This window comes from Lampetra planeri, chromosome 2, assembly GCF_965212315.1.
Source record: "Lampetra planeri chromosome 2, kcLamPlan1.2.h2, whole genome shotgun sequence".
NCBI classification, from domain to species: domain Eukaryota; kingdom Metazoa; phylum Chordata; class Hyperoartia; order Petromyzontiformes; family Petromyzontidae; genus Lampetra; species Lampetra planeri.
The window spans coordinates 7436320-7462878 of NC_136108.1; the positions used below are offsets into that span (position 1 = coordinate 7436320).

General features: G+C 44.1%; 1 protein-coding gene across 1 annotated transcript; it reads left to right on the top strand.

Moving 5' to 3' along the window:
* LOC144726365 (fidgetin-like) lies at window positions 1–26559 on the top strand. The gene is made up of 2 exons (XM_078605012.1): window positions 1–220; window positions 23060–26559. Exon 2 carries the CDS (start codon window positions 23075–23077, stop codon window positions 25280–25282), a length of 2208 nt encoding a protein of 735 aa, XP_078461138.1. The 5' UTR covers window positions 1–220; window positions 23060–23074; the 3' UTR covers window positions 25283–26559.

The following is a 26559-nucleotide window of genomic DNA, read 5'->3' on the forward strand; positions in this document are numbered from 1 at the left end:
CAAGCGCGCTGGCAGCAGCAGCAACAGCGGCGGCAGCGGCAGCGGGCGCAGTCAGTCAGCCTCTCTCGGACCATGGCAGATTGCCAAGCGGATAGCACGGGAAACTTGGACCCGATTCAAACCTCTGTCACACTAACTTAATCCGTGGCGGCGTTTTATTTACGCGTTAAAATATTGATGTCTTTTCACCCAGATTAAAAAGAGCGAAGCGCATTTCGAGGTAAGGGCGGTCGGAGGGGGGCGGGGTATTGCATGTGTGTGTGTTTTTTGGTAATTTGGTTTAGTATTTTGGCATAGGTGGTGATTGTGTGTTTGTGTGTAGTGTGTGTGCGGCGTAGTGTGTGTGTGTGCGCGCGCATATACATGGCGTGTGTGAGACGTTATAATACAACGCAATGGGGGGGGGGGGGCACATGTGTGCCGTGTGTTGTTGCGACTGTGTCCAACCCGCGCTCATTCGCAGACTCATCCCCACTTAGGGCGATTATAACTTGGACATCTATAACCATTACAGCTTGTTGTGCTCCGGTTTTAGCCCGTCGTTGTGCGGCTCTCAGGCATCAGCGTTGGTGTGCTGTCTCTAATGATGATGACGGATAAACACACTGCTCTTAGGACTCGTGTTTTTCTGAACCGGGTTTCCACAGTGCACCCTTCGGCGTGTCCTGTTTAGTGTTGTTGGGATTGTTGCGTGTTGTCCGCTCTTTTTAAAACGTACAATTATTAATATTTTCTCTATTTTTTTTGGAGAACGAACGTAACATTTTTCTCTCCGGATTTTGCACGTGATTCATTTTCCCCACCGGCAGGATGTGGAAGTAAACATTTAAATGACTAAAGAAACAATACTTATCGTGGACTTGTTCCGTTGTGATTATGACATCGTAGGGGAAAACGAGACGAGAGTTGTGTAAATGTTCACACTATGTATAACGGTCCGAGTAATAATATTGGTGAACCAACGGGGGTATTTTGACAAGAACATCTTTTACGTACGCAAGGTCAATCGAGTGAATGTTTGTGTCGGAGTGAATTGTGAATCTACTTTTTAAATGTCCATGTGCAGTTATAGCAACGCAGATGTCTCAGTGGTTAGTTTGTGAAAATAACACATTGCGCATTACATGTATCTACAATACCGATGCTAATTAAATGTACTGCTGGATAAAAGCCGTGCCAATCATGGGGGGTTATCTGATCATACTTCACCACGCTGGTCAGTACGGGGTAAGTAAAGGTGGGGTTGAGGGGGGGTGGGTACACGACTGATGTGATACAGCCGTCACTCGTTCCTGGTGTTAGCAGTGGCCGAGAATGGAACTTGGGTCGCCGGGTTCATAGCGCAATGCGCTAACCACTGCGCCACCGCTGCACACAACGTTGATCTATTATAATGACATGGAGGGTGTCATCATCATCAGCCATGGGTTGAATCCCGTGCTGGATGAACTCCACAAAGCGCCGGAATCTTTCACGATCCTGCGACGGGAAACAATCCACCTCGCGCTTGCGATGATTCGCGTGTCACCGCGCTGTCATGTGCACCATTTTAACACGTTGGCGATTGATTGGATCGCGGTTTTTATAATCGGCGACGTTAATTGACACTGGGAATTAAGAGTCTTTACTCGAGCCTATTTGGAGTCACTTTAGCAAGCGCTCCCGTTGCCAATTACTTTGGAGCGACGAAGCTTGGACCATAACCCTAATCCCATAATCGCGGGCGCGAGACCGTGCGCATCTTTAAGTTTGCCAATGTTGACAATCTCTCACGAGAGAGGGACAACACACACGATGCGTGTCCAGGCATAACTTAGTCAGACACTGTTAGTCATCCCGCGTATGCGTACACATTTTGGCGCAACAATAAAGAATGGTGTGTTTTAAAGGGGGTTTAAATCCACTGCGAAGCTTGCGCCGTTGTGCCACATGGCATAGATGCGTTTTCGGGTTGTACCGCGTCTCGCTTTCGGCGTTTTGCTTCGACGTTTTGCTCCGCGTGCTCGGAGCTTTTTTCGGAACGTGGAGAGAAACGTCGGACATCATGTCGAACAACCGCGGCAACACATCGGGAGACGTGGGAGGGGAAATGTAACAATGGCAACGACAAGGGTAGTCGTAATGGTGTATGGAAAATGCTGTTGCTCATTCATGAAAGTGAGTATTCCAGTGTGCGAGCATCTGAGTAGGGCGTCGTTTATGGGTGGCACTTTGGCGCGTAAATGAAGAGAAAAGGGGTGTTTTTAAAGGAGAGTTGCCAAATCGAGGCCTCAGATAAGCAAAGCGTCCTTTTCATCCCTGCGAATAGATCAATTATTGTTTTGCTCGGTCACTGCCTAACGTGTACCATCAGAACGCGACCTGCGTGTTAGCTTACTTAGAATATCAATCATTCACAGCCCCTTTGTTAATCCACTGCTGGATGAAAGCCGCCCTACGCTGTGTTGGTCACGGGGCTTGTTTGACCCATCGCTTGAACACGCTGGTCAGTGCGGATTTGTGAAAGGGGTGCCCGAAATCGGTTCGGACATCACTCGCCGTTGATGTTAGCCATGGATGGGAATCGAACTCGGGTCACCGGGTTTATTTATCCAGGAATAGAGTTGTTCCTTCGTCACCAAGACAGGTTGGTGAGGGTGGGGGGCGGTCGAGCACCCTGTTTAGTTATCACTTACCACTGATGCTAGCCGTGGCCTGGGATAGAGCTCGTGTCACCGGTTCATAAAACGCTGTGCGCTAATCACTGCGCCACCGCTCCACGTCACCTTACGTAGGCGTATGTGTGTCGTGCGGTAATGGACAGCTCTTTGTCAATCCACTGCAGGATAAAGGCCTCCCCATGTCGTGCTGTTCATTACCAATCGGTAATTATTAGATATGTTTGGTATAGATATGTATATATATAGGCCAATAGTGTATTTTCCGTATATGCTTCAATGCTTCCCTCCAGCATTTTCAAACTAAACTTTGGGGGGTGTGCATAAGCAGATTTGCATAAAAAAACACCACTGGCAACTGGGAAACAATGTTTTTGTTGGGGTGCGTCTTACTTTCTGGAGCGTGTGACGATCCTGAGAATACCCATGATCGTTGTGGCGTTGCGTGTTACGAAATACACAGTAGCGTCGATTACGTGCGTCGCCCTACAGCGGTTGTTTCTGCTCCGAGTTTCTCATTGACAGAGGAGCGCAAAGTGCATGTGTGCACGTACATGCAGCGCTACAGAAATGCCATCCTTGTTTGCACTTGGGTGAAGTAGAGACGGAATGCCCCCCCCCTCTCCACCGCCCGCCATAAACCCCCACCACCAGCCCACACGTGGCCAGTCTCACCGGTCCGCGCGCGTGTTCACCTTACCGCAGTCCAAGTCTGAGGTTAGTTGCAAGCCTGTGAGGTTAGTTGCAAGCCCGTGGGTTAGTTCCACCAAGTCCGTGGATATTTTCCGAACACTGTGAGTTAGTTCCACGGATTTTGAACTAACACCCACGGGCGTGGAAATAACTCACGGTGTTAGGAACTAATCCACGGCCTTGGTTGAACTAACCCACGGGCTTGCAGTGTTAGTTCCTAACACCGTGAGTTAGTTCAATATCCGTGGGTTAGTTCCACCAAGTCCCCGTGAGTTAGTTGGACGGTGACATGATTTATCGTGATAGTGCGTTCGCCAGTTGTTGCAGACGTTCACGGATCGAATCTAGTGGCCTCCCTGATTAATACTGCGGATGTATAAGCCGTACCAATACGCGCCGTCTGATCCACAGTGGACGTTAAAGATTCGGCGATGTCATTCACAATGGTAAGCCATTGTGTTCCTGCGTAATGGTCCAAATTTGAGAAATACTTAAAATTACTCGTATTGGAATCTACATAGCAATCGTCGCCCCGTCCTGCGAGAACTTGGGGAGAACCCTCCTGAAAAGGAGTCATAGGACTCCGTGAGGCCTTCCTGGGTAACAAGCGTGAATCCTCCATGCAGTATTTGCCATCTCTACCAATTGTAAGCGGTGAGCTGCCGAATTATAAAACCTTTTTACCGCATCCCATAACCTCACCATGCTGGGTCAGTGCTGGTTCGTGAAGGGAGGGGGGGGGATCCCAGGACCAGTTTAGATATTACTGGCCATTGACGTTCGCCGTTGACGGGAATTGAACGCATGTGGCCGGGTTCATAGTTGTTTGTCTCAAGTCATCACGCTGCTCATATCCCTTTATATAAAATAAAAACGTGATTTAAAAAAAAAACCCATACACATAGTTTGGCAGAAAGAGCATTGATGTCACCACAAACACCAACAACGCGATATGGAAAATCTCCTATTCACAATTACAATAGTAACTAATTTCATTGACGAAGTTGATTTTGCCAGTTTGCAACTTGGGGGGTGAGAAATCGAACCTCGGCTCTGGGGTTGTTGGATGCCAACTGCGAGTTCGTGATGGTAATAATACTGTAACATGATTGAACGAGATTGTTTCTAATGTCCCATTAAAAGGTATGCACTCTGTGGGATTGATCATGGGGATTACGTTGCAGCAACCCTGTTGGCCTACACAGAACTAACGCCGCTCCGAGGCTTTGTTTTGGCTACAAGGCGCTCAAATCAAATCAATCATTGTCCGTTATTTAACCACCACGTGAGATCCTAGTGGGATTCATCAGTCAATATGTTTTTTACCAACGGAGATCTCAGGAAAGTGCATATGCAGTAGTTAGGGACTGCATAATTAAGTATACTTGTATCGGGTGTCTAGTTGGTGGTGATGTAAAAAGCATCTCTGTATGTGTGTTCGTAGGTCAACTCAACTTTAAACGAGTATCTGGTGCAACGTTTAAATATTCGCAATACGGGAGACAAAGCCGGCCGAGCGTGGTGTTGGGCACACCAACCTCATCGCGTGCCGTTCCGACCTTCATAGGCGCTCGATTATAACACTTGCCTCAATAGCCTACGAAGGCTACACGGAGGATCTTTATCATTATTTTTGTGTGTGCTTTGCCATGCTATTTTCCTGCTCACACCCTACTGCGGGCTGATGGTTCACGAGGGGCTACCCTTGAAAAGAGGATTCGGTATAGGGTGGCTCAGCAGACCGGTTCGGCTTTCAGGAGGTGGGACGATAGATTTGGGGCGAATGAGAAGGATGTGGGGGAGGCTGCGAGAAGGGGGGGAAGGAAGGGTGGGTGAACGGAAGGTGGTGGTGGTGGTGGTCTGGGCTGTCGTCCTCATACCCCCAGGGATTGAGTGTCTTTGGTTGGTTTTGAATGCAAACCCATGCATACCTCATCCTTCTCCTACTACCTCCTACTACCAACAGACACCAGTCCCTTCGGAACACTAAAGCACGTCGCCCAATAGAGGCCGTTTTCGCCGCCGCTTCGCATTAAAGGCAGCGAGCCTTTACCCTCGCCCTCTCTCGCTTTCTCTCTGTTTTGGCAATCACACACTGCCAAAGCCAATAGGGACCCCCCCCCTCCCATGCTCCTGTAGCACAGCCCCCGCAACACGCAGCGAGCCTCCCCGAACCCAGGGAATACATCGTCGTACGTTTCGCTTGATTGATAAACGTTCATTATCTGATGGTGGTGTTAAATGTCCAGGCGAGTTACAGCCGATGCGGTACAAGCGCTCTCCTCCCTATGACACCGTCACTCGCAGCACCATGTGTGTGTGTGAGTGTTTACATTTAAACGTGTGAGCACATATGTGCGTGTGTGCTATGCTATATGTATGTACACTGTGGTGGATTTCTTTGTACAGATAAATACTGCTTAACCGTGGTAAGCGCATATTTGCTTTTTGAACTGCAACCATCTGTAAAAAAAAAATGCCATCACATGGTGTTTGAGAATTGACTGGCTTATCACATTTCAGGAGATGTTTAAATCCGGTCGTATAAATTATGCTGCTTGTCATTGCTAACGTGACTGTGCATAGCCTGACAGCAAAGTCACAGCACCCTGTAATGTGTAATACTTAGTCTCATGCGTACTGTCTCATGGGAATTTGTGTTTTGTGTCTAAACATGGTTTGCAACCATTGGTCATCAGAATGCACATACCCTGTTAATAGATGTAAACAACTCAGGGGGTACATACTGCAGCACATGTATAATTCATTTAATGGTATGGAGTAACAAAGGAATACACTCTGTCATGAGCAAAGAGTCGTAGTTTATCTTACGAAAATTAGCCAAGTTTGATACGACCCTGGGTGAACCGGCCTTAAAAGGAGGTAATTTCACACTGTTGTAGCAGAGGAATGTGTGAAACAGCAGGGTGGACGTGTTATCTATTAATCTGTTAATGCCATCGAATCCATCTGATGTTCCACATACTGTAAAGTCCCAATTTGTCTTTGCTCTTTTATCAGATTCACCACATATGCCGTATATCTAAACATAGCACGGTATACACATCACGGTGGACAGTATATCTCATTGAAAGCCAATGTTGTTTGTGAGCAGTACAATAAAATAAAGTATTTTATTTCTTCCATGTATTGCACATACGTGAATGCACGCACCAATCGGTTTGTAAAATCGATTTTAAAAAGTATATTTAACGTGCACAATAAATATCGAATAGTAGGTCTAGGATATATATATATATTTTTTGGCAGAATTAAAATGCAGGACGAGATTGAGGATGGAAACGCACACATCAAAAACAACACGTAATACAAAACATGCCGATGACAAATGCAATACCAAAGAGTCAATCAGCAGTGTAAATACCCATGGTGCAGAAAATGTGATGCTCAAGGTCCTTGTAACCTTAATACCGAGAGATGAAAGAGGGTTGACCAACATTCCACACAGAATCAATATTATATCCAGTGCTAAGCACAGATTGTTTCGGAACTGGAAGACCCTTAATGCTTGGAGCACATGGCCCAGGCGCCAATGGCCAGCGGCGCCCCCTAAGCAGGCTCCTGGCAGCTGTGTGTAGGCCAACGTGTGGTATTGATTTACACATCTCACTTCTCAGCTAGCGCGCGGGCAGTCCGGTGCGACTTCCACTAAATGTCATGGTGGCTTTCATCGAACGGAAAGTGATACTGAGCGCGTGTTGGGTTGGTCACTTCCCAGCAGCCAATGCAACAGCCACCGAGCGCGTGGAGGTCTGGCTGGAGGAAACCCAGGAGGGCCAGTAACAAGAAAACACTATCAAACTTAATTTGCCTGCCAAGTTTTCCAATTCACGCGCCCCTCTGACTGTGGGGGCTCCCCAGGCTGGCAGCAGCACTGCCGTATGAACGCGGAGGAGGTCCGGGACATCGTTTTGGCTCTTTGAATGTGCATCAAAATATGGCAGGAAGGACACAAGTGCAAATTTCTCATTAGGCTCGGTGACACAAAACAGGCAAGGTGATCTGGGTGGCTTCGAATTTCGATCTCAGCTGGTTGCAACTAGGCACTGTAATTGCATGCCAAAAACGGACCACGGCTCAATTATCCTAATTTTCTTTAATAGTCTAACCTCTGCACTCTTTGTTTATTCGCCCTGCAAATTTGAAACAAAAGTTGTGCCGATGCAATTGATCAGAAAAAGTAGTATCTATAGTCATACAATTTATTTGCATTATTGTATTACCATACAGATTCGACTTATTGCTTCACAATTCCCCCCCCACCGCCACATTCCGAAAGTAGAATATGGTAACCATATGGCTGCAATGTGTCGGACTGTAATTATAAAGGTTATGGAGTGTTCACTGAAATGTGCTGTAAGGTTCTGAATCCCTGCGAGCAGCGATTTTGAAGCAGTGCTGGGTACCACACCAGACTCAACAGGCCACAGCAATTATGGTCGAGGGTGTTAGTATGGCATTTCCTGTCCAGTATGTCAAACCCTAAGTTACCCGACTCTTTTATAGTTGTCTAGCTCCCAGACCAAAAAAAAACACAAAAGCGTCTTGAAGCATACAATTGAAATATTCATTTTGTGATTCATCAAACCCACGGATTTTAAAGCTCGCAGACGGCATAACAGCCCTGTCATGTGTACGCTGTCACGTCTCCTTTCACTAAAGGCCAATCAAGCAACTCTGTGGTTTATTATGAAGTTGCGGTAATCCACTGCAGAGAGTAGGGAATGTGAAGCATTTTAAGGAGGGCCTAATAAACAAAGGGTTTTTTCCCCCCTACCATACACTATCGGCCCTGTGTCGTCTTGTGCAAGAAAATAAAGGAATGCACTGTGTTTCATTCTTCGAATCATATCATGGTACCAGTATAGGGTCAGGGCTGTGTGGCCGGCCCTTGTATTCGTGTCAAACTCAATGTAAATCACTCTGGCTGTAAATGTCTTCCTTTTTCCGTCCACCCTCAACTCAAACCTCAAGGTAGCCGACAGATGTACATTTGCACTCACATTTTTGCAGCATTAAAAGAGTATTGAATGGAGGAACAAGGAGCGTTCACCTTCTTGGCAGATGGCCAGACTTGTACGTGTTAGTTTTGCAATTTATATTTGTAATGCCGACACAAATGATGATTGAAAGCTGACATAAAACGTGGCAAGTTCATACAGCGCTGAATTCATTAAGCCTGGAACTACTGTAGTGTTTGAGTGGCAGGCTTTTAAAAGAAAATGGCTTGCACATGTACAACTTCACTAAATCAATACCTGCTTGTAACTATGTTTATTAAGTTGAACACATATGTGGATTTATGTACGCACTCATGAGCACTGCATACGATTTAAATGCATTTATGGACTGCAATTTGAGAATAATTTTTCATTTGAAAATCTTTTTTTAAACACTTAAAATAATATCCCACTGCCTTTGCTGTCAACTACACTGGCATCTTATCAAAGTCTTCAAGTGAAAGATCAGCCTCATGAACTGTGAAAGTGGCACTGCGTGACAACTTATAGTCTTCTTCAGATACGGGCAACGGCGTGCATGTGGATTTAAGTCGGTGTCAAAAGGGAGCATCTTCTTGAGATAGCGTTTCTCTTTCTCCATGACACGCTGTTTCAACTGTTTACAGCTATATTTGTTTGTCTACCGTGTGAACTAAATATATTCCGTTACACAGTACTGATGTGAAATATTAATCACAAAAAAATCTACAATAAACATAGCTGCAGAATTTTAACTTACAGACAATAATTAACAGGTAATAATGCAAAAGAGGCAATCAGTGGCCCATGCATTATTGTATCAATAATTGTATCAATAATGCATGATGTGACCAAATGTAGTGGGCCATGGTAGGCATAATTTAAGATAGGGCTGCGCGATTCTATCATACGCATAAAAAGCACCGCGTTTCCACCAATATGTATAATTTTATATTGAATCATATGTATGGAGTATTTACAGCTAATCATTAGCTGCAATGGTACAGTACTTTGGTCCCCGTATCCCAACAACCCAGCAGGATGTTGGATGAGTATGGCAAAATAGGCGCATCACTGCATCATAATTTGCCGAACGTGTCGCAGTTAAAGGCAAGTTATGCCGTTGTTCCAACAGAAATAGCGGTATGACATTGAGGAAGGACGGTTAAGTCTTGATAACCAGAGTTGTAATGATAACGCGATTGTAACTGTCAACCGCAAGCGTTTTGTGTTAGCCCCTCCGTCCAGTGACAGAGCTTGCTTTCAGAATGTTTTTTTTCTCTCTATATATTAATCTTACGTGAAGTAATTAATGTTCGACAGCTCGTTTTGTTGTTGTGTTAGTTTGTTGTCCTTCCCGCGCACCTCCAACGATTAGCACGGTTGGCTACGTATGGTGCGAAAGAAGTTCAACATGCATTCATACTTAAAGACACAATTCAAACTCTTAAGAAAATTAAGTGGGCTAGACGGGAGGACACGTGAGTATACAAGATCATAACCGATGGCTAAGAATAAAGATGGAGTGGCAGCCCAAGGAGTCTGAGAGGACATCGGTGAGGAGATGGAAATCGGATCGTATATACAGGTGCAAGGCAGATTATTCTATTGCAAGATCGTGGGAGATTGTAGTGGCTTGGAGAGGCCTTAAGCCAGCAGTGGATTTTACATCGCCAATGATGATGATGAAATACATTTTCTGCCAGCCTTTTGTACAACTGACATGCATTTTAGCATCCGATACTGCTTGTGTCTACAGAGTACCGTATACAGTATAAACACAAAAGGAGTGCGTATTTAGCAGAACGTTTTTCTATTCTGCAATCGCACAGTGATCGTAGTCTCCACGATGTGCTTTGACACCGTGGCTTGCGCATCTGTTTCATCTGCCAACAGGTGGTAATACTGGGGAGCACTGTTTTAAAACGATTAAAACTTGCTTTTGCAGCCCATTTTTGGTTGTTATTCTGCTTGGTTTACTCAAGAAAGCCTCACTGATTATTCAGTAGGGTCCTGCCAAGTTATTGCAGTAGGGTAGCGATGATACGACTGTATGTAATCCCAAATGATTCATTTTCAGGACGTTTTTCAGCATTGGGATGTTAGGGCAATACCAGTTACATTGTATGTATTTTTTTTTAGCTATGGGAAGAAACAGGAGAACCTGGAGAAAACATAAAAACTTCACGCCGAAAGCTGCCCGGGTCGGGAATCGAACCTCTGAAACCTTTTGCTGTGAGTCCCAGGTGTCATATCACTGCGGCACCCTGCGTGGCTCTTGGCTTTGTTAAGGGAGAGTGTTATTACACTACTCACGTGGAGGAGAGTATGTACAATTTTGGTAACGAGTGTGCAAATGTATCGTGTTAAGGGATTTTCATGTACGTATGCATTTCTTTCGCACCGTACGTAACCAACCATGGTAAACGGAGGGTTTTGATTGCAACGATGTTAAAATTCCATTCATATATTCATTGGCACCTCATCCTGTTTATCATATCAGAACAAATCAATTCACATCTGCACAATACCTGAAGGGTTGTGCTTGATCAGCGTGTGGTTTAATCCTAAAGTTATAAAATAAAACAAGGCAATTTAAATGACACCGGGGTAAAAAATACAAGGTAGCCATCACTTAAGCAGATCGGTTTAAGACTGTAAATTGCATTGATTTTCTCAATATATTAATTGTCATTTTAATTCGCAGTTTATTTTCACAGCTTTGTGTTTTTGTAAATGGTAATGCATCATCTGCGATTCACCTTGAATGATGTTTGGAGACAAGCACAAAAAGTCTGCATTTATTTAATTTGCAAATTACTGTGGTGAATTGCCAGTAGTCTGCAACTACCATTGATCCTGCAATCCGCAAAAAATCGCGGATTTCTGTATGTCTTCCGGGAGCGGCCAACCCCTCTCGTTCGTCCACGGCACACCACGTTAGCGGCGTGCACAGATTGTAATATATTATAATTATTTTAAAATAGTATTTTATATTTTTTTAAGTGCTGCGCTTTCCAAATAGGCTGCCATCTTCTCCGAAATGCAAACTATTTTATTCTTTTGTCTTAAATTCCTTGGTACAGCTCTGCAATGTTATCATTTCGACGAAATCGATGGTCTCTTTGTAATGTGCTTAATTAAGTAATTAATAGTTCGCATTGCAATGGAGCCGTTGGCCTCTTTAGAATTTTCTACACTTGGATGTCAAGCCTGAAAAAATTCTAAAATCCTATAACGTTAACCCATATGGCAGATTTGCACCATTTAGGCCTTGGAAAATTCGTGTAACCTCATAATCCGCAAATTTATCGCGCATTAATTTAGCCTTTAGTCACATGCTCGCACTTCCCCTGTAATATGAGATGTTTTCATGGATTAATGGAGCCGCGTGGCTAATTTGCCCTGTAATCCATGACACACTACGGTGGTGCAACATATTTTGTGGATTTCGGGACTAACCTCCGCGGCTACGGGATCCGTGATCTGGTCTCCCCATACCACCATGGATTTATTGGAGTTCTACTGTTCAGCTTCCAATCTCAAGTCTAAATGGTGGCCATCAACATGAGTTTTAAGGATTCACTGTGGCTGACCCATGAAAATAAGTTTTCCCTGAAAAAAAACAGGTTCTTCGGGAGAAAATCAAAAAAACGATCCAAGGTCATATTAGCAACAAACTCATAGAAGCTGGATTATGGGCCACTCCGATATCAAGAGTACAGTTTGTTCCTGCAGTGGTATTGATTTGTGTCCATTCACTGGAGTCTGTAACCAAGAAGTGGAGACCTGCAACTTTGCCCTTCAGCTGGGTTGCCTTATATAGCTCCGTCTGCCCCCAATCAAATACGCGAGTGCGGTCATTGGATGTGGAGGACAGGGCTTCTATATTACTTCATTTCGGTCCGGTGCTTCCAATATAATCCATGCTTAGTATGAAGTCAAGTGGTATATGGTGTGCAATAAATGCTCAGATTTATTGTAGATACAGTGCATTTCCATAACTTCAATAAAACCAAGACATTGTGTTATGTATAATAAAAAAAACTTAAAAAGAGCCGTATGAATGTGTTTTAATATTTATACGTAGGCTGTTTTCTTCCTTGAATTTGCATCCCTTAAATGCAAAATATAGGATTTCAGAAAGCCTCTTATTATGCATGGAAGGACGATAATTGAAATAAAGTGACGTACATTGCGGCACGGTGTTTAGTTTATAATGTTTAAACAAAAGTGTAATGTTTAGACAATCCATCTAAATTCCACATGTAAATTAGACATTTAATATGGTAAACTACACGTTTGAATACTGCATTGCACATATAAAACAGTAAAAGACCACATAATTGAAAACGTTTTAAATTATAAAAAAATATATACACGTTGTAAGTACTATACGTTATATCTAGTCCTGGTGAAAGAATAATGCAAAATGCTAAAGGTAGTTATTGCATTTGCCAAAACGTTACATTTTTTTCCTGCATTGCTAAAACTCGCTTTACAAAGAATCTAAAATTGGCGTGCGTTTTTTTTACCTTCTCTATTCCCTTAAATTTTGCTTTTTTATATTACAATCTTTTGCAGCTACTCTAACGTATTACACCACGGGGCGAAGCATAAATTCGTACAGTGTGCGGCAATAATAAACGTACGGAACGTATGTCAGGTTCTTTTTTTTGTTATAGCGGGTGACTCCTGTTATGCAGTTCAGCAGCCGGGTTGAAACTGATACCTTTCAGTGGGTAAAACCAGAGAACCATAACAGAACCTGTTCTACCCGCTGTAGCTTAGCCTGAGTGAGCATGTTTATTAGTGGAATTAGACTGCTGGACGGGAGGGGGGGCAAAGACGGTAAATCTTTTCGCCGTTTTAATTAATATTGATTCAGGCCTGATGCAATCTGGCTTAATACGAGTTTGTGAAAGAAGGCAGTGGTGGCCACACGGTTGGGGCGCGGTGGCTGTGTATGGCTGGCAAATGCAAGAAGAGATCCCGGGAACGCAGATGTCGAAAGACCGAGAAAAGGCAGAGAGGGCCGCACTGGCACAGACAGAAATAGAGAGTGGGCAAGTGATCGCAAGAGTGACACAGATACCCTGCATATGTAAGGTTTCCCGGTGACGTTTGAATCTATGAATAAGATGGCTCTAAATAGCAATGACTCCTTTAGGCACCCTTATTGCTGGAACTGGTATGCCATTCTTTGTCAGAGATTGCGTTAAAAAAAATCCTGTCTTTGTATGGTACATAACAAGGATATTTATATATGTTTAAACTTTGTCAATATACAGTACAGTGTTTTAATATACTATGTTAAATATCTGATTATTCATAGTGTTTTAGTGTTGGCTTATTCTCACGACTGAACACTTCTATCCATGGAATTCCCATTTTCTTTGGCTTGGATCTATAACACAGCATCTGTTTTTACTCTTATATGAAGCAATTGTATGAGGACCCTGGGAATTCACAATGGCGTTTTACATGTAAGTAAATCAAAGGTTCTAGAGCTGTTAACTTTATCTGAAATGGTCTCTGATTTTGCACAGTAATTCTTTGTACCTTGACAGTAAATAAATAACAATAAAATGCCTTCAACCAGCATGTTGTTTTCTGCATTCTTAGTGCTACTCAATAGAGCTTTGTTTTAAAACTACAACAGTGGCACTATTGCAATCGATGACATTTACGACAGTTTACCGTTTCAATGAGATTGCATTTTTATTTTTTAAAAACATTTTTGGGGTGTTGGGTGGAAGAAACCTTTTTACAGCGAGTGGATGCGAATGTTTGCCTGTGCTGCATGGCCATACGTTTGCACTGTAAAAGGTTGTATCCACCTTTTCGTGCCACTAGTTTTACCCTAGAGGGGAATAAGCAAGTGATGGCAAAGCTTATCTCTGATAGGCCAGACCTCCATGATAATGAAGTTATTCGTGCATTCAGCCTGGCCCCGCCGTAAACTGCTCATGCCCAGCACCTAAACCAAGGAATAATCAATATTATTTTGGCAGTGGGGGGAGGTTTGACCCATGTATATTTTAAATTCATGCTACTGCCAGGGTTGCACAGCTGGTCGAATATTTTTGCCCTTTACCACAGGCACATCCCATTGTATTTTGTAACAGGGTTTGCGTTTTAAACATGAGCCTTCATAACCAGATTTTAGAAAGCCTTAGATGATCCAATATGTGTGCCATATGCTATAGAATATATTATATTACCAAAATATACGACGATCGCCTCGGCATGTCCTTTTCTGTGGAATGGTCACGTAAATGCTGGCGTTATCTTGTGTAGTCTCAAATGTTAATAATTTGTGATGTTATTCGTTATTTTATGCATGTTTAACTGAAGTTATTGTTCAGTAACTGATATTAGAATACTTGTTACCTGGTTCTGTAAGAAAATATTGCCAATGCCGACGTCCGTTATAATTTATACAGGGCGTTCTTTTTTTCCATTCAAATAATTTAACAAAATAAATTACGCAATACATATAATGTCTATTAAGAAAAATTGGAGGATTTATTTTACCACAAAGACCGGGGATATAATCAATTTATCGTTAAAAGGAATTTATATTAACTGTTCCATTATATTTTGCGGCTGTCAGATCGTTGCGAGCTTGATTTATGAATCGACAGGAGCACATTTCAAAAACTGAGCATTGTACAGGATGTAGCAGCATTCATTGCTTTTCAAAAGATGGAAAGGGAAACAGGAGAAAAACTGGGAACATAAATCACAGAAATAGTCCGGGCTTATAGACTGGTGATGACGAACATTTAAAGAATGGGGGGGAAGAGAAAGGAACCAGAGAAGAAAACAGCGACGTTTTGTCAAAGTCGCTGTGGCCAGCGTGGCCCGTTTGGAGATGCATCATCGTTTGCGGAGCCAATGATGCAAGGAGACGTGGCTCTGCCCATGGGCAATCTTGCCTTATTCGCTGGCCGAGGCCAGCTGCGCACATCTTTACGCGAAGATGCATGACGTACATTACGGCATATCGACGTAATGACAAAAGCATCAGAGATTCAGGGACCTTTGTGCATGCTAACAATTACGGAGGCTGATAGTTTTATATCGGCAGCGTTACAATATTATTTTCATTGGGTAATTATGAAAAGAAGTTCTTCCACTCTGAAGATAATGTTTGTATGGCATAAGAGGAAACTGTATTTCACTTTGAGTACACGTAAGCGCGTTCCTCAAATAAAAAAAAACCATAGTTTTTTTTGTAACTTTTTTGGTTCATACTTATTTGAAATGTGTTTCTTAAAAATATATCCACATTTTAAGCTTTAAAATATAAGAGTACATGTTTGTAAACAATGTATTTACATATGTAATGTTGTCTGTTTATAATGGTGATATCTTAAAAGGCACAGTACTGTATAGAAATTATATACCTTTGGGTAGTTTATTGATCAATTTGTCTTTCGATGTCATCACAGATTTTTTTTTTAGTTTTCTGTATGAAAGTTCTCACATTCAAGCGTGTTTAAAAATTGTTGAATCACGCCACGCTGCCACTATATATTTCTGACAATTGGCACATCCTTACAAAGATTACAATTTTCACACATGGTCAGAGATCAGACCCAAGTTTTTCATGAAGACCATTAAAAATAGGTTTTAAAATGGGCACTCTTTTGTACTTAATTGCACCATGCAATCCTTTTTTTAAAAAGGACCCCTTTTCAAAAAGAACAAAGAATATGAAAGGAGAAGCATCCATACTAATGCATCTAATTGGTTAACGCCATTGAGCACTTACCGTAAAATCACATCACATTACGTCGCGCTCTCTGTGCTAACATTGGTTCATGGGCCTGTGCGCTGTGTTGAGTTGGTAATTAAGCACGGTAATTGGCGTGGCATCGCCGGCTTGATTGGATTCCCTGAACCACTGCCACATTCTCTGGCACGGAGGCTCCGTCAGCTGGGACTCGTCGCCCAGGCCCGTCAATAAACAAACAACAAGGCCTCCCCAGAGCTTGTGAGACCCTCTCTGGCATAGTGCAAACAGCACAACATCCTCGATAGCAAAGCCTCTCCGTATGAAATTGCACGAGCAAATGTGTTTTGTGTGCCACACAAGGATGCAGGTGAAAAGAAAAGGAGAAGTACAGTACCGATGCACTGTAACTATGGTATCTGTTGATGGTAACCTTAATTTGGGTGCCGATTGCAGGCTTTCCCTTGTGCCAGTTTGATGGAAAAAATATTTTTTTTGGGAGAAATGGTATTCACTTATTTTTAAACTGTATTTAACAATTCAGTAATGCGTTGCTATTGTTCACCAAAAAAATTCATCCAGGTTGTCGGTTTTGCATTTTGAACAGTCAATTAAAATACTACTTAATAATGACTTTTTTTGATGTTCCTTCAAAGTCCATGAGAGCGCAGTTTCTTACTGTTCAGAGCACAGAGCAATAACTGCAGGATTTAGAGTGTGTGTGTGTATCCTCAGCGTGACTTTTAACAGAACATTTGGTCATGCAGTATTTCATTTATATTTGATGTGTTTTTACTTCTATCAATGACTCCATTTTTTCTTCCTATTTTTCCATTAAAAACACAAAAATAGTAGGCAACAGCGGCACAGTGGATAGCACCACTATACAATGAACCCAACAACTTGAGTTCAATTTCTGGCCACGGCTAACATTAGCGGCGAGCGATATCTAAACTGGTGCTGGGCCCTTCCTTCACGAAACCACACCAATCAGCACGGTAAAATGCTGTACGGTCAAACAAGCGTCATGACTGACAGAGTGTAGGGAGGTCTTTGTCATCGAGCAGTGGATTGACACGTAGCTGTCAATTCTACATTTTCTGGAATTGTTTTGATTATTTGCAAATAAAAAACTGAAGATTCAAAAAATACTTTTCAGGATTACAATGCTGTATAATTTCAAACAAAAACTATTTTCAATGAATTTCTATTATGACATTATGCTGAGAGAATTTGATATGCTGTTTGTCAAACATTGTAATTAATAACATAAAACTAAATGTTAACTCATAAACGGTAATTTATTTGAATGATGCATCACACTACTACACTTGATGTATTGTACTCCATTTCTATAGAGCGTTTGTTCATTCACTGTTCAGTTTACCACACAGAGTATATGTACGGCCCTTTTGTCATTCCACTGTTGGATGAGGGCCTTTACAAGTCGTGTCGGTTCGTGAGAGTTATTTGACCATACTAGACCACGCTGGTCCTTGTGGGTTTTGAAGGAAAGATGGACGTGGAGGCATATGAAGCACAGTTGTTCCATAAATAGCAAAACAAATATTTTTGGGCCAAATTCCTATTGATAAAAGCATGAACATGCTGATGCGGCAGCATTTCGTAATATGGAAATAGGTGTTGTATGTGAATGCGATACTCGTTTCTAAAAAACCTTGATAAATAAATTTAGGGGTTACAGTATTTTTTGACCAAGTATTGATTTATGCCATAAACTTGTTGTTTCCTTCACACTGCATTATAGGGGATCAATATGAGTTGGGGATCCATCTTTATCTTGCATTGTCATTGGCAGCGTGAACTCTCCCACTCCCTTTCAAACTGTCAAATCTGTTTGATTGTGCAATCCAGCATTCTCACACATTTATTATACACGTGTGAATTCAAACTGCATTTTCAGTGCCTCCACTGTGGGGGTTTCAAGCAAAGGTTTTTCATATTTCTCACCTTCATCACTCTACCATCTGTGTACCCACGGTTCAGGGAGCCGCACATCAAAGGGCATGCCATGTTTTGGGAGCACGCAATGTGCGATCAAGGCATCAGCGACTGCAGCATTTTGAGTGTACACATTTAAAATGCCCACATTCATTTTCCATTCATCGTCTCCGTCCACCACGACCGTGCACGTACCACTTGATGTTGCATGGCAGCAGTTGACTGCCAGTTCAAACTAAACCACGCTGCAGTGTGGCGTACACAATGCACGGCGGACCCAGTTGCTTCCTTGCGTTAGTTTGATCCAGCAGGAGCCACCGTCGGCCAGCACGTAGCCCTAGATAACACACGGTAGAAGCACATTTTGGTGATTGTAGTTTGTAAGCAGAACTTCTTGGGATCTTCAAAAAAACCTGCACGAATGATCAGACACGTGCCGATACGTCGTCGTTTGAACAGCCAAGCAGGTTTGACCTGCTGTATTCAAGAAATGGTGGTTTTCTTGGAGTGTGGGTGCTTCAAGGAACCATGGAAAAGGCGTCAATATTGTTATTATTGTAGCTGGGAGATAACCACTATCTGACCATGCCACAATTGAAAATGATTGTGTGGCATGGCGTTATCTTGGTCATCGGTCAGTGTTTTGATGGTAATCGCTTTATAGTATTGTGGTACTATCTAACCGGTCTCGTACAGTAGTTTATTTTTGTCAACGACAACACGAACCTAGTAGAGTGTGTAAACACGCACTGGTGTATTTGCAGTGCAGATATCTATTGTACAGAATAAAAAGCAGCATTGCGTCACTCAAATCAAGTGTCACTTCTTGCAGAATTGTATTAAGTCACGCTTAAGAAAAAGTGTTGCTTTTTTAAAATACGTTTGTATCTGGTTGAAATAACGACAGTTTGTCTTATACGCGATCGTGATAGATGTTTCTTAGAGTACTGTGATGCAATAACTATATGTTTATCCTGTTTTTAAGTTACTAAAATAGAAAGTACTGTAAGGTCTGTAAAATGTGCCCGTTTTTGGCTATTACTCTTGTATCTGGTTGACCTCCACTTATACTTGGCAGCAGTCTCAACATGCCTGAAGGAAAACATTGAAGCCCTGTTCCTTGTCATAACTTATTTTTGTCCATTTACATCGAGTGGCATATCAGGCATTTTCTTCTTTTCAGGACCAAAGCATTGATCATTTAAAGTTTCCCTTGTAGTAATGTTAAGCACCGCAGGGTTAAATGCGTTCGTGTCCTTCTGACGAATGACTCATAAACGGTCACTGACAAGTGGACCTGCCACACCAATCCGGGGAGTACATAGCCGAGGCGAACCCATCGCTCTGATGCAGAAACTGTGTAATAATGTGTCAGGGCGGATGGTGTAGGAGTGCGCATAAGGGCGGCGGAGTTACGATAATTCTGCCTGCGAGCGTAACATCATTGGTCTCCTCCTAGGTCCCTCTCCGCCACCGCCACCGGCCCTGTTATCTGATCTGGAGGCACACCAGCAATGCCGGCCAAAATGACATCCGATTATTCAGAGAGTGACAGAGATGGAAGGGCTCCATGTTTGGAGGTGGACAGCAGATTAATGTTCACGAAGGGGGCTCTCTGAGGAGCTTGGGACCCACGTGACACATGGCTGTGTTCTTTTAGAACAAGAGGGCACAAAAGCCTAATGGAACCTCATATGATGCTGTTTATGCGTTTCTCAATGCGTACATGCATGACATATATTTGCAGTTATTGTACATACGTAGCCTTTTGTCAATCCACTGCTGGTTACAGGTTATTCAATGCCGTATATATACGGCATAAAAAAACACAGCAGCTCGCGACTAATGTATATTTGCATGTTTTATACTAAAACACGGATATGCACATGCATAGAAATGCATATGGACACTTACGGAGAGTATTAGTAGTCATTCTTGCGATTAAGGCTACTGCTAAACATGTGGGGAAGCCAAACTGTTATTTTTATGTTGTAATTTTGAAAGGATGTTACTGGTAGGTTTCTTCAGTAAATGCAAGGCTATCTGCTCATACAAGAAAAAACAATTGAGATACATTAAGTACAAATATACAAACGGAGGAAAAACAGAGTAAATAAATATGTAAGCGTTGAAAAGGATAAGAACACCAACGATTTATTTTGTTTATTTTGGTACCAATAGTTAACCAATGGATTCTGAAACGTTCGAGCATAATTGCAAAAGACGTTTTGATAAATGCGATGCATTTTTCTTGAGAGTCACAGTTGAAAACAAAGTCTGCAAATGGAGTTATGGCCGGTTGTGAAAAACAACAATGCTGGTGTAATAGGATCAAGTCCCGTCCCTGGTGGGGAATCTGCTCGCCCGGGTGGACATGACTGAATGAGGCCAATTTTTCATATGTTATGAAGCATATTTGTGTGCAGCTCAGCCAAACAGCTGAGCACCAGTTATTGCCGGAAGAAACGGGGAAAACCTCATTTAAAACACTTAATATAGCCGTTCCAACAATTTAGGGAAATCTAATTGACTTTTTTTTCATTATATGTCTGTGTTGACATGGGGAATTATATAGGGTATGCAATATATACCATGAGCGTACACGGACTGGGGCGGATGTGTGGGATAGCACTGGCATGGTCATAAGCGTACAGGCCGCCATCTCATGTGTTTGTTCACTGCAGATTGGGGAACACATATAAGAGCATTCTCTTATTTTTTATATTCCGTCTTACGTGGAAACTCCTACTTTTTTGGTCCTGTGACATGGGGTTTAAAAAGTAGATGTGAATATGATGTGCTGTGTCGTGTTTGCAATGGTTTTTGTTGGGCCACTGTCACGAAATTACTGCACGATCTTTAACAACCAATGCATACTAATATTTTAAAGTTTGTCATTAAAAACAATTATCGTAATTTACAGCCCATTTTGTGAATCCACTGCTGGATGAAGGCCTTCCCACACTCCCTGCCGTTCATAGGGGGGGGTGGGTGGTTGTTTGACCTTTTTATTGAGTTTATTTTACCAGGTAAGGCCCACTGAGCGAGATAGCTCTTTTTTGGCAACAAATGACAGCTCAACGAAGCGGCTTATCACGTGCAAATGTATAGCAGCCAAGTGCTCTAAACGCGTGTTTCTGAATATGAAGGGGAAAAGCCGAGGACCCCAAGAAAGATCGACGCGGCCATGGGGAGAACATACAAACTTCAATTATGCAGGCGTCAGGGTCGGGATCGTACCCACGACTTGCATACCAGGCGAGGGAGTTAGCATCGCTCCACCGCGACCATATTTTACGACACTGGTCAGTGTGGATTGGCGAAGGTCGGCAAAGCCAGGGCGAGTTCATTCGACTAAAATCTGGTCAGAAATCAAACTCGGGTCGCCAGGTTCATAGCACAGCGCGCTAACCACTGTGCCACTACTCCGCCCCTGCTTACATTTCTGTTACTGTGATTCACGACAAGCAAAATGGTCTGGTTCCCAAAAATTACTTATTCGGCATTTGCTTTGTTTACTGGATTGTATTTTCTTACACCTTTGTTATAAGACACAGGCGCAATGCGCGCTTTGTTGTAACGTCTGACACTTAGCTGATGTGCTTGTGGGCTTCAAAAAGCAGGTGAAGCAGTGAATATTATGCGCAAGAATACATGGGCTCTTGCTTTATATCGGTCGCTGGCCATGGCAGGTTGCTGTTACGCTTCGGTTACCCCCCCCCCACTCTCACATGCACACAGACACGGTACACGGGAATACACACGCGTCTTCCACCACACGCGCGCACGCACACTCGCACACAAGCAAACGAGCGTATGTTAAACTAAACATTTATTTTTATTTTACCAGCTAAGGCCCACCGAGCTATATAGCTCTTTTTCAGAAGCGACCTCGCTACAAATGATAGCTCAACGAAATTGGCTCATCGTCGCGTGGAAATGAATAGCGGTCAAATAATCTAAACTCACGTTTCCAAATGTGGAGGGATATATTCACGCAGAAACCCGCACTTTTCTCTCTCTCGCTCCCTGTGTGCGCAACGAACACAACAACAATTGCATGCACACACACAAAAAGACACGGTCTCACTCACTCAGTTGCATTGACAACGTACGCGTTCACTCGTATACAACATGCGTATATGCGAGCAGACATTGCGCACACACGCGCATACGCGCACACACACACACACGCGCATACGCGAACACACACACACGCATACACGCACACACACACACGTGCACACACACACGCATACACGCATACGCGCACACACACACACACGCGCATACACGCACACACACGCGCGCATACACGCACACACACGCGCGCATACACGCACACACACACACGTGCACACACACACGCACACACACAAGCACACGCGCAGAGCTCCCACGGCGCTCAGCAGCTCGGAACAGACCCCTCCCCCACCCTCCCATTCCCCTCCCCTTTGTCACACCCTTAAATCTGGCAGCGCAAGAATTCCAGCCGGCATGCGTGGGCCACGCTGTTTAGAAAAGGGCCCGGCTTTGTTTGGCAACCACCCTTTGGAGTTTACCGCTAACAGTTCGCACTGATCTGCATTTAATCTGGTTTTAGTGGGGGAATAAACTGAAAAGGTCCAAAAGAATATGTAAACATACGCATGAGATGCCCAATAAATAAATACGTGGCATATTCACGTCGACATTTAAGGTTTCAAACCCCGGCAATCCTCGTTCACATGTTTTTTTTGCAAATGCTGGAGCCAAAAGCTTGGAAGCACATTACGTTGCACCGGCTTCAAAACATAAATCTAAAACTGCTTTGCTTCAACTGTTTTCATCGCCTTAGTTTTCAGCGCTGAGCCAATGAATATGGAGTGTGTCAATCATTCCACAGGGATATAATGCCAAAGAGTTGGCTACCTGCAACAAAAAAACAATGACGTGCAGTTGCTTGTCCATGTAAAAACCGGGTAAAATGTTGACCAGTTTTTTGTTGTCGTTTTTTGGGGTCACAGGACAGGTCCACCAAGATGCAGTGGACACCAGAGCACTCCCAGCACCTGCCGCACTGGCAGGGCCAGCGCTTCGACATGCCATCCGGAGGCTCTCTACCACTCCACAAGGCAGAGGGAGCCTTCCGCGGACACATCCAGCACTTCCGCTACTCCTGGGCCAATGACAACATCTCAGAGCTCACCGCGTCAAATCTGCTCAAGAAGTACGCGGAGAAGTACTCGGAGCACCCCGCCCAGCCCCCACGTCTCGACGAATCCTCCTTGGCGCTGCTCAACGGGCAGAAGCAGGACGGGGCGCAGTGGCAGACGCCCCTCGACGAGGCGTACAGCATAAACTGCACTCAAGACGCTGTGTGCACTGGGAAAGCCAGCAGCGACGCCCCGCTACCACCCGCCGGTCCTCTTGCCATGAACTCACCCATAATGGCTGGGGCGATGTCTGGACCGAACTACCCTGTGCCCGACGGGCGCAACATCTCGGGCTCACATCCGGCGGCGGCGGCCAACACGCAGGTGTACTCCGCCGGCTACAGCAACGGCTCCTACCCTTCGTCCAATTTCTGCACAACGTCGGGCTCCACGCTGCCCTCCCCGCGCCCGTCCCCGGCTCGCAGCGCGGGCATGATGCGCTCCGAGCAGACGAGCACCACGGCGAGTATGATGCCAGGCACGCAGGCGTATTCGTACTCTTCGCCGCCCTATGGGCCGCCCGCGCCCTCGCAGGCCACCAGCCCCGGGTACAGCCCCAGTGGGCATCACATCGCGTCGGGCTACATGCCGGCCCAACACAACGTTCCTCTGTCATCGACGACCATGCCGGTATCCAGCTACGTTTACCATCAGGCTCACGGCTCACCCTCCTCCAACCCTTCAGGTGTCGGCCTGAGTGCTGGTAGCAATCTGAAGAGGAAAGCGTCATTTATGTCTGAGGATGGCGACAATGACTCTGGATACGGTAGCTATGGTTGCAAACAGCCGTCCAGCTCCTTCACGAGCCAGATGTATCGACCCTATGACAGTTACGATGGTGCAGACACGCAGAGCCTCGGGGTGGGTTTTCAGCCGGTGACGCAGCCCCAGAGGCAACTGGCAGCCGAGCAGCCGCTGCGCAAGTATGGCGTCGAGCCAAACCACACCATCCACCATCAATCGTCTTCACAAGGGCCTGTTAAACAATCGTTAGGACCAAATAGCGATCATTTCAGCAGTAAATTTATCCCCTCTGCAGTAACACCTGAAAGCAGCGGTGAATACAGACATGCCGCGCCATGGCCCCTTTATCACCAAGACGCAGGTGCAGTTCCCTCCCATGAGCCGTCTGTGGGAGAGAGACTTAAAAACATAGAGCCGAGCTTAGTGGAACTCGTCACACGTGAAATGCTGGATACCAGCCCACCTGTTCACTGGGATGATGTGGCAGGGCTGGAGCAGGCCAAAAATGCCATGAAAGAAAGTCTGGTGTGGCCAATGCTGAGACCAGACGTGTACTCTGGAGACACCCTAAAAGTTGCATTGCTTTTTGGGCCTCCAGGGTCAGGCAAACGCCTGCTGGGCAAATGTGTAGCCGGGCAGATGAGCGCGAGCTTTTTCCGTGTAAGTGGATCAGCCTTGGTCTCCAAGCGTGCCGTGGAGAGCGAGAAACTCATCGACGCAATGTTTGCAGTGGCAATGTGCCACCAGCCCTCGGTAATTTTCATTGACTGCATTGAAGCGGTGCTCGCACAGCAGGCTGACAGGGACAACGAGGTGAAGAGAGCGAGGGCAAGGCTTCTGCTGCATTTGGATAGAATAAGATTAGCCTCAGGTGAGGATCCAAAGGTGGCTCTAATTGGTTCAGTGTCCCACCCAAAGGAGTTAGACGACGCGACCCTCGGATGGTTTTCAAGAACTGTCTACGTGCCCCCGCCGGACGGGCCCGCACGACACCAGATACTCCTGCGGTTTCTGTCGCGCCGCAGCTACTCGCTCAGCCCCGAGGAGATGGTGCTCATCTTGAGCAGAACGGAAGGGTTCTCGGGAGCAGACATGGCCAGCCTCTGCTACAAGGCCTTCATGCAAGGCCCCGTGCAGGGTTCCAGGACTCCAGACTTACATGACCCTTCACGGCAAATCATGTACACAGACTTTGACAGGGCCCTGCGTGCAGTAAGAGCAAGTGTGTCCCAAAAAGATGTAGAGATGTACGCCGAGTGGAATAAACAGTACGGCAGTGGACAGGCATAATGTGGTAGGCTGATATGGCCATGAAGTGTAAACCTTCGTGGTGTCAATTTTAAGTCTCAGGGTTTTAACAGTTGCTCTCTGTATAAGCTGCAATTAAAAAAAAAAGTTGATATGGATTGCAGTGGAATTAGTTTGTTTAGAAGTTATATATATATTTAAACAAATAAGACAGTAATAATAATGTAAGTGGCACATAAACATAACAGATCGTCAGATTACCAAATATCCATCAGATTATTCGTTGGCCTTAGGACTCGGTCCAAGTAAAGGCATGGAAATGTTGCAGGGGCTAGGCACGTTTCTTGATTCAAGTTGTGCAGTAGACAATGGCAAAGGTGAACTTTGCTTTATAATCAAGTCTGTCAACAAAACATAATCCCTGAACCTTGCCCAATTACAACAGTATTCACGGTGTCTCAGGAGCACTCATTGTTATTCTTTGCCTGTGCTCATTATGTGTTGTTTATTTTTTAAAGCAGCAAGAGAACAGAAAGCGAGATGAAGTTAAATGAAAGCTTTCAAACTCAGTATTAAAGCCCAATCGCTAAATTACAGTGTTGCGAAGTGCCTGAACAGGTTTGCTACATTTAGTTTCTTGAATTATTTCCGAAATATAGATCTAATTCAGAGCTTTAAATCCATTTTTAAATGAGTCAACTGCAAATCATAGGGGGATGAAACAAAATAATCACAGCGATAGTCAAGCATAAGCAGCGGCCTCAATATTTTATGTGACAGGCATGTTTTCACTCTCGTCAGCTCACATGCCTGTGTTGTGTAATTTGAGACATAAGCTAGCGATAATCCTGCCTGAGAATCATTATCTCAAGATCACGTGAAATACTCAGGAAAGCGAAAGTATATGAGTTTTCACGAAATGAATAAGCACTGTAAAATGGCCGAGTGTTTTTTTGGCAAACAAATTTCACCCCTTCTGAAAATGTAAGATAATGTATTTGTTATTTGCGTTTTAGACAGATAATGGAACTGCATTTGCATTTCTCAAAGCAGCGCATGCTGCTGGATTATCCAAATCCAACATGGCCTTTTGCTTTTGTTTTGACTGTAGGTCATGTGACTTCAAACAAGATTGGTGCAGCAAACCAAAGCAGATCTGTTTTGGGCTGTCAACCAACTGTCACTCTGACTCAACTTTTCAGTAAACTGCACGTTTGCAAAAAGCACTTTGCAACATTTTTACAATGCTCTACCACCAGTGCAACACTCAAAATGCAAAGCTTACCTCAGAATGAATGTTTTGAAAGGCACTATGTAAA